Source organism: Gadus chalcogrammus, unplaced genomic scaffold (genome assembly GCF_026213295.1).
Source record: "Gadus chalcogrammus isolate NIFS_2021 unplaced genomic scaffold, NIFS_Gcha_1.0 GACHA074, whole genome shotgun sequence".
In the NCBI taxonomy this organism is placed as follows: Eukaryota; Metazoa; Chordata; class Actinopteri; order Gadiformes; family Gadidae; genus Gadus; species Gadus chalcogrammus.
In genome coordinates this window covers 140-9,860 of record NW_026613509.1, presented here as the reverse complement: position 1 = coordinate 9,860, position 9,721 = coordinate 140, and the positions used below count along the sequence as shown (strand labels likewise).

Here is a 9,721-nt window from a genome sequence, read left to right as displayed (position 1 = left end):
GTACGAATAGAGATTAAAGTGGACATAATATTTCAACTTTATTCTCGACATTTCGAGTTCAATCTCGACATTTTGACTTTAAAATCGACGTGTCGACTTTAATCTCGTCACGGCAAAAAAAAAAAAAACATCTTCATGTGTGGCCCGTCGTACATTTGCAAAAAATAGTCAGTTGATTTGATTGTTACTTTACCTCTTTCTCTTGAAAGCTTAGCATCCAGATTCCTAATAACTTTGGATATTTCTTCATTTTCATCGTCAGAATCACTGATTTCAAAGTTGAAGATGTCCTTTGAGACGTCTTTCGACCCGCCATGGTCGTCTTGAGAAATAAGTCTCTCGCGCACCCATCTTCCGGTTGCCGCTGTACGTTGCCTAACAGAAAGCCTCCCAGAAAAGGGGCATTTAAACATTCATGTTATGTTAATGTATTTTAACCATAGACTATAGGTAAGGAAATAACAAGGTAATAATAATAATTTTAATTTTAACGCAGGGCTACAATGATATCCGGCTGAATGCAATAACCAAGCAATGTGGCGCTGAACTGCGAATGCGTAGACCGGAAGTTAATTCCCATGATGGGATTTTTTTTATTGATACACTTACAATTTCTCAGAAAAACACGAACGTTTCCTCTACTCTAGACCAGCCTCTCTCAAACTATTTTGTGCCATAGCCCCTCATCTTCTGGGACCCACTTACGTAGGCTAATGTACCATCTCGTCTATTAATTAGCCTATTAAATAATAATGATAAACGTAGTTCATATGGCTACAGCAACACTTATTTACCCAATAATAACAAAGGGCATACATACATTTAGGCCTAATGTACAGACATAGGTGATAAAACAAAATAATATTTTCCCTAAACTGTTGCCCGAGATCTGGATCCACCCCGGCGTGGTGCGTCTCCTTTTGACCTTTTGACCCCAGACTTCTGGGGGAATAGCTGAATCAATTCATTAGTCAATCAGAAGCATGTAAATATCTTCCCGGTGGCGTAAGAGGACGAACAAGGTGTCCTTCAACATCTACAGCTTCCAGGAGATTGCAACGGTGCCACACATGAGCATATTCGAACATGTTTAATGGTAGTAATTAGCTGTCGAAATTGGAGGCCTTAATCAATACTGAGCAGCTATTGATTTGCTTCCCGATAAAGATTTGTCACAAATGACATGTTATTTAGCATCTACACGTTGAGCTGAGTCCAATGACACCAAGAACGACACCCTAGCTAATGGTAACATGTATTTTACATGGTACACCTAGGTCTAGGACATGATCTCGGTGTGGCAAGAGGCCGAGCTTGATCTCATTGGACTCAGCTTAACGTGTAGATGCTAATTACATGTCAAGTTGTCAAAAATCTCCATCGGGAAGCAAATCTATAGCTGGTCATTATTGATAAAGGCCTCCAAAATCGACAGCTAATTACTACCCCGAAACATATTCAAATATGATCATGTGTGGCACTGTTGCAATCGTCTCGAAACGTAGATGTCAAAGGACACCTTGTTTGCTTTGTTGCACCACCGGGAACATATTTTCATACTTCTAATGGATTGATTCATATTTAAGGTCTCCGGAGTGAGACTTTAAGTCGGCTGCAGCAGAAGTGTTGAGACGAAAGATGATATCGCAGAGATTTATAGAATATTTCCCATTCACATTATGATTCTTGTCGTACCATCCGACCACACATCCTTTACATTCACAGAGCGGAAGATTATGAAAGTCCAGGCGCTAGCAAGGTGCTCCATCTCGTTGCACCTGCACCCAGTCGGCTCGCTTGCAAAGATTTTGGCCTGAAGTTATTCCAGACCTATACACTAACAGTCCAATATGCATATCTGAGAATCAGGCCTCTCTTCATAATGACAACAATGTAATGAGAGAAATACAGATTCACTTTTTGTTATCTCATAAGCGGCGTGGTGCCGGCTCCTTTTGACCTTTGACCCCAGACTTCAAAGACGTGGCCACAGGCCAGCGGTGTCTACCACATTAAGCCACAATGTACACCTCCATCCCGCAAAAAATGGGGCCTAGAAACTAACCTCTGTCTTATGTACATTGACTGTACTGTTGGAGGTCACGCCCCTTTTCCAGCCTTTTCGAGATAGCTAGGGATGCTAAAATGTTGACACACCAGTTTCCCGGGGCCCCGAGAACGACATATGCAAGATTTGGAGTTCTAGCCCATAGAGAAAAAAAGTTTTCCCAAATGGACTGTCATTTGGACAAAGCCCCTCAGAAGTGTTGCCTGCGAGACCTAATGGTTCAGAATGTGGTGGAAAAACAGTTTTTGAGATAGGAAGGTCCTACCGCCCTGAAATTTGAATACCATATTCTAGGGCCTAACTGGGACCCCCGCACCGTAACTTGGCCCGGTCGGACCCCGAGGGCAGGAAGGGGGGGCCTGCCCTCGGGGTCTGACCGGGCCAAGTCTCGGGCAGGAAGGGCCCCCCCTTCCTCCCCTCGGGGTCCGACCGGGCCAAGTTTCGGTGCGGAGGTCCCAGTTAGGCCCTAGAATAAGGTATTAAAATTTCAGGGCGGTAGGACCTTCCTATCTCAAAAACTGTTTTTCCACCACATTCTGAACCATTAGGTCTTGCAGGCTACACTTCTGAGGGGCTTTGTCCAAATGACACTCCATTTGGGAAAACTTTTTTTCTCTAAGGGCTAGAACTCCAAATCTCGGATATGTCGTACACGGGGCCCCGGGAAATGTGTGTAAACATTTTAGCATCCCTAGCTATCTCGAAAAGGTCGGCAAAGGGGCGTGACCTCCAACAGTACAGTAAATGTACATAAGACAGAGGTTAGTTTCTAGTCCCCATTTTTTGTGGGATGGAGGTGTACATTGTGGCTAAGGTGTGTAGACACAGCTGGCCTGTGGCCACGTTTTTGAAGTCGGGGGTCAAAAGGTCAAAAGGAGCCGGCACCACGCCGCTTATGAGATAACAAAAAGTTAATGTGTGTTTCTCTCATAACTTTTTGTCATTATTAAAGAGAGGCCTGATTCTCAGATATGCATGTTGGATGGCTAGGGTGTTGGTCTGGGAAGACTTCCGGCAAAATCTTGCAAGCGAGCCGCTGGGTGAGGTGCAACGAGATGGAACACTTGCTGAGTCTTTCCTGTAGGGCTGGAGCCACAGGTTGATGCGTATACGTCCTTTGAGACTCCCTTTGATATATAAGAGACCTAAGGTATAGCTTTACTCAATTCACACTATTGGCCTATTGCATCACTTCCTTTAGGGCTTCGGCTCCTAATTGATCATTGTAGTATAATTGAATGCCCTCTTTCATATATAGTACCACCCCCACTGGGACGTGGCAACAATTCTCCAAATCCATATGGGGAGGGGCGGGGGATGCTTGTGGACAGTAGGGGTGTACACTAGACATAAGCAAACTCAGAAGGAGGACTGACCTCTCACACATATTTAATTAATTGTTTCAAATAACCCTGCCTCATTAAATCAATGAGCTTGTTGTTTTGCTTTCAGAAATAGGTGATAGGCGAAGACTAAACTGCAGAAAATAAAAACATCCAACGTGCCTTTTAAGGATACCTTGGAATATCTGTCAATTTTTTAAACATCGGACCCTAGTTTACGACAAAAACAACCCAATTGACGGCAGCTCCTTTGCCGCGTGGTTTTTAGCATATAAAATGTCTATGGTTTTTAGAGCCATGCAAGGATTAGAGGGGGCGGTCGTAAGCAACCATTGCAACCATGGCAGTCAAGTGACGTGAACGCAGGCCCATTGGAACAAAATAGAAAACATACCGTACACACTCTTTGTGTGTAGGTTAATTATATTTAAATATTATGACCAGTGACCGCTGGTGGTGCTTTTGGGTGGGTGGGCTAACATTTATCAATATTTCACAGGGCCAGACGCCATGAGTTCACCTTTATATCTCCGTTCATAACTTTCATATAATGTGAATGATTTTTAAACAAGAATAAGGTTAAGAGAAATGGGTGTCTTTATTTGAACCACAATTATAAATAAAAAGAACAATAAGGTGTTTAAAGTGATTCACTGAGCTGATATTGAACATTTCGAATTAACCATTAAGCAAAATAAAACTTTTTTCGTGCTTAAAGTATTTAACAATTAAAATGTTGACCGGTCTCCCTATGCGCAGAAATGTGGCTGTAGACGATCACACACTCTTTGGAGAATGATACGTCTGTCTCGCCGTGAATCGTGAAGGACATGTAGGCTATGTGGCGTTTCCGACGTCCGCAGCTGTCTTTTGCTTTAAGGGGTCGCCTATTACCGCAATGAATTGTGCAGATGCCATCTCATTGCAATACGTCGGGTTGACGTTTAATCCATTTTTCTTCATGAGAATCATTTCGGATTTAAATTTGGTGAATGGCAACTCCTCTTTGGCAATGTAGGCTATGCAACATTAAATTTGATCATTTCCGATTCCTTAGAGAACCTTATTGTTACTGCCTGTCGCTGAAATGCAGGTGGGAGAGGGGCCACTTTCTCTACACACTTGTCATGTCATGTTGGGTTATTTAGACATATGCTTTTTCAATGCATCGATACGAAACGTTGTTGACCAGCTTACAAATGCCCTATTACCGGCCAATAAAAGCTGTGCGTTCCGTAATGCACTGCGTAATAATAAAATGTTAGATAGATGAGTCAGCATTTAATTAGTTTGTGTGACAGAAACAACTATATTTCATGGATACATTTAAAGTTTATTCATTTATTTAAATAAATAAATTATGATAGAAACGTTTAAAAACACATACGCCATACTGCACTTGCACTACTGTGCTGTGATTGGTCGAATGTCAGATTACATGGGTCAGAGCCAATCAGAAGCAGAGGCTGGGGCGGGTGTTGAAGGAGCGCGTGTTCACTTATTTTTATGCTGAAAGAACGACATAATTCCCGAACTTAAACCTTGAACGGTAAGACATTTATATAATGTGTTACTTAGATGGTATCAGATCATACAAGAGCAGAATTTATGAGTTAGGCATACAGTTTTATTGTGATTTAAAATAATGAAATGAATAATGCGAACATAAATATAAACTTATAGGCCTAATGATCCTTTAACTTGAAAGAAAAGTTTTAAAACCTTTAAACAACATACAATAGGCTTAAAGAAAGAAATAACTCTGCTAATACCTGAATAGCACCATGCTGAACCATTAAATTTGACAGTCTAATGCTTTCGTTTGATCAAGAACTATAGCTTCATCCTATTCTTGCAGAAATGAGCGGGAAGGCCCGAAACATCAAGCCATGTGTGGCTTGCAGCAAAACCATGTATGTGGCCTGCAAGACCTGCCCAATATGCAAGGCGAAACAGCCCTATAAAGATCGGCTTGTCAGAGAGAGAAAACTATTTGTTGAACACGGAAAAGCATATAAGGCTCGGGTTAAAAAACACTGCAACAGCAGTCATGTTATGGACTCCAGCTTAAAAATGGTAAGTAGCATACAATCGATGTTCCATCTTGAAATTCTAAAGAGAGAGTATTTAGCCTGTGTGTTCCCTCCTAGTATTAGTAAAAGGTTTCATACAAATGGAATACCATGCAGTCTAAGCTGAACAGCCATAATCTATTAAGTGTAGTGCTACTTTCCTCCTGTCAGCCCACGTTACAATAGCAGCAGACTGTTGCAGGGTGTATGCTCGGACAATGTGCGCTAAATAACGTAATAACACATGCATTTAATGAAATAATTAACACATATTCCTTGGTGCCCACCAAGGAAGCAGACTATTTGTTGTGAACACGACATAGGTCTAACAAATTGGCTTGAATCTCCAGCCAATTTGTTAGACCTAAAACTGAGTTTTAAAAGATCGCCTCAGAGGAGGGCTTAGCCTACTTTAAAAGCTCTGTTTTCAGTAATATTAAGTCTGTTTTCACCGATTTGGTGTTGACATGAGGCCAAATATCCAACTCCAATGTACCTCTCTGATTGAATTATAAGTTTGTATTGATTTGCATTGACTCTTACCTGTAAGGGGGCAAGTGAACCCAAACCATGCAAGAAAAAAATGCCCACCTATAACAGGGCCCCTTGATGTACTCAAAGTAGGGATCAAGCATTCCAGACATTTATTAAGGTTTTTCTATTGGTCTCCCCTCTGTGTGTAATAAGTAATAAGACTGAGCACAACAGTTTTTTTCCGTACAGCCCACAGATCAACCCAAAATAATGTTTCAATATGTTAAAAAAATGGATCTCCATACTTTTCTATTGTGATATTCCGACTTCATCACTGTCATTTGCTAATGATTATTTCAGTTGGACCGGCTTGCTGCACTGGGCTACTTTCCTCTGCTGCTTTTAGGGAAGAAAAACAAAAGAAGCTACACAGCCCAAGTGTTCGGCAGCATGCAGATGCAGCTGGATCCATCCTTACAAGAGGACTTGCAGTCTGTCTATGCCAAAATCCTAAAATGTGAGTATTTCACTAACTGTATTGATGATTACACAATAATGTCTTTATTTGTTCAAAAAACTTCTACTGGAGCTTATGTTGTATCCACACCTAGAGACAACCAAAATAGTCTTGAATTGTTAATTTATTTTTCCAACAGTGCACTTTAAAAGGTTTCCCCAGCCAACTGAAAATGGTAAGATGTTTACATTTATCCCCTTAATTTGTTTTATTGGACAGTTTAGGTGACCTGGCAAATTTGACCTAGTGATTGTTGTTTACCTCAATTGAGTGGTGTCAAGTATTTACATTTTACATTTAAAGATAGCAATTCAAAAAGTGAGTAAATAAATGGTCACATTCAGTTTTCCCTTGTGGCTCTTCCTATACAGGAACCCAAAGTGGTGATGGAGTAGGGATGGAGGGGGAGCAGGGAATGGTTCCTGAAGAAGGAGCAGGTTTGTAACTCAAACTAATAACTAATATTTGATATGTATTCTTTCACAATATTTGATTAAGTACATTAGAAAAGTCTGATTAAAAATTCTTAATTAACATGTCTTAATTGTTTATGTTTATCTGTATTCCTTGTTATGATTGATTTATCATACATTGTGATACTTGAACTGTGATTGAATCATACACTAGATATCTGGGTCACAAATTACATTGAAAGCCTCTCTTTTATTGAAATAGATTCCTGACTGCTCTCTAATTTGTAGGAGGCAAGATCGTGGCATGCATTGATTTTATTACAGCTATGGGGTGTTTTTAGGCACAGCTTGGCGCATCGCTTTTGGACTTATTGCGTAAGAAATCGTCTGTTTCTCTGTAATTTCAGTTCTATTTTCTCTTCTGCCCCAACAGACATAGAGTTTGTGGTGCCTGACATCCCGTATGAGGACGGGAATTACGATGTAGTGGGACAGGATGACCAAGGTACTTTGTGTCTTTAGCACTTAAACTATAATTGCAGAACTTAAGTTTTTTTTAATTATAATGCCATGTTAATAAATAAATGGTCACATTTAGTTTTCTCTTGTGGCTCTTCCTATACAGGAACCCAAAGTGGTGATGGAGTAGGGATGGAGAGGGAGCAGGGAATGGTTCCTGAAGAAGGAGCAGGTTTGTAACTCAAACTAATAACTAATATTTGATATGTATTCTTACACAATATTTGATTGAGTACATAGGAAAAATGTGTCAAAATCCTAAATGAACATGTCTTGATTGTTTATTATTATTATCTGTATTCTTTGTTATGATTGATTTAACATACCTTGTGACACTTGAACTATAATTGAATTCTGCTACCTAGCTATGGGGGAGTGTTTAGGTACAGCATGGTGCATCCTCTTTGGACTTGGCTACATTAAGAAATAACTGGTCAAATTAGGTTATCTCTTGTGGCTCTAACCGCATACAGGAACCCAAAGCAGTGATGTGGTAGGGATGGAGAGGGAGCAGGAAGGGAGAAAGGAAAACAAGGATGAAAAGATGGTGAAAAGTAGGAGAAAAAGAAAACATCAGACAGGTATGTCTTCAGGATCAGTCAATGATCTTAAGATCATATCTAAATAATCTACATGTTTTGGTGTCATATGTCTTATTTGTATAGGCATACAATTTGCAATTTTATGAAAAGACAACTCCCAAATTGACTTCATATCCAGAGTGCACTGCAGCGCTAGACCCTCTGAGCAAGATGTAACATCCGAACTACGCATGTCTAAGCATTTTGCATTGCATTCAGTAAATGTTGTCACAAACATATGATCACATTACATCAGTACATTTGTAATGCACAATGTTATATTAAAGAAGAACTGGTGGTCACATTTAGTTTTCTCTTGTGGCTCTTCCTATACAGGAACCCAAAGTGGTGATGGAGTAGGGATGGAGAGGGAGCAGGGAATGGTTCCTGAAGAAGGAGCAGGTTTGTAACTCAAACTAATAACTAATATTTGATATGTATTCTTACACAATATTTGATTGAGTACACAGGAAAAATGTGTCAAAATCCTAAATGAACATGTCTTGATTGTTTATTATTATTATCTGTATTCTTTGTTATGATTGATTTAACATACCTTGTGACACTTGAACTATAATTGAATTCTGCTACCTAGCTATGGGGGAGTGTTTAGGTACAGCATGGTGCATCCTCTTTGGACTTGGCTACATTAAGAAATAACTGGTCAAATTAGGTTATCTCTTGTGGCTCTAACCGCATACAGGAACCCAAAGCAGTGATGTGGTAGGGATGGAGAGGGATGTCTAAATAATCTACATGTTTTGGTGGCATATAGCTTATTTGTATCGGCATACAATTTGCAATTTTATGAAAAGCAAACTCCCAAATTGACTTCATATCTAGGGTTGAGCACCGAAACTCAGACGTAAGCGGTAGTACCGAGATCGAATAAGAACACAAATTTCGTTGCCTCATAACGGTGCCTGACTTTTTTTAACGCCCCCTGCCCCGCCTCCATGGTGTTGCGGCGTCAACCTGCGTTAGTGCTGGGCGCTTTACTGGTTCACACCGAATAACGGTTAGTATTTTCATTATGATATGATTTTCTTTATATACCGTGTATTTGATTACACAATGTTCGGAACGCTGCGCCTCACGACACTGACGGGACCCTTTTCTATATTGCGCTTCTAAACACACGTGGTGCGACTACGAATGCGACTTTCTTTATAAGTCCATGACTGCGAGGCGTGGTATTTCAGGCCAACTGGTAAAAGAGTCACGGCTTTCAAACATATAAACCATAGCCTATGGGTGCCTCGGGATAGACTTGTCAACGTGCTGCGGCATCACTTACTTGATGTTGTTTTGATTGAAGATCGGCAGGTTGTAGTGGGTGCGTGCGTGAATGAATGAACGTGTGTGTGAGTGTGTTTGTGCGTGTTGCGAGCTTATGTGATTTCAAAGTAACAAACAAACTAACTCAAAGCCGATGCATGCATCAAAAACTATATGTTCAAAACCATATAAACAAATCAAAAACAGTCGCTTATTCGCTTCAAATACTTTCCTCTCTTTTCAAAACGTATGACTTAATATGGTGCAGTACCGAGCAGTTGAAAACAATGTTGGCGTCTCCTGTGCCTGCCTTACGCACCTGCGTTATATGACTTTGGCAGTAATGTTGCGCCATGCACGCAAGTGTAAACGCGAGCAGTATAGCTGCCTGCTTTCAGCAAGTAATTTTTATCATTTGTAAAAGTACCGGTTCGAGAACCGTTTTAGCACCGGAAC

The 9,721-nt window shown here is 40.5% G+C and overlaps 1 protein-coding gene across 1 annotated transcript; it reads left to right on the top strand.

Moving 5' to 3' along the window:
• The first annotated feature begins 5,101 nt into the window (after window positions 1-5,101).
• LOC130378390 (uncharacterized) lies at window positions 5,102-8,153 on the top strand. Its single transcript, XM_056585166.1, has 7 exons — window positions 5,102-5,487; window positions 6,318-6,474; window positions 6,614-6,649; window positions 6,846-6,911; window positions 7,321-7,392; window positions 7,513-7,578; window positions 7,880-8,153. The coding sequence occupies exons 1-7, from the start codon at window positions 5,272-5,274 to the stop codon at window positions 8,032-8,034; spliced, it is 768 nt and encodes a 255-aa protein (XP_056441141.1). The 5' UTR covers window positions 5,102-5,271; the 3' UTR covers window positions 8,035-8,153.
• The last annotated feature ends 1,568 nt before the right edge of the window (window positions 8,154-9,721 follow it).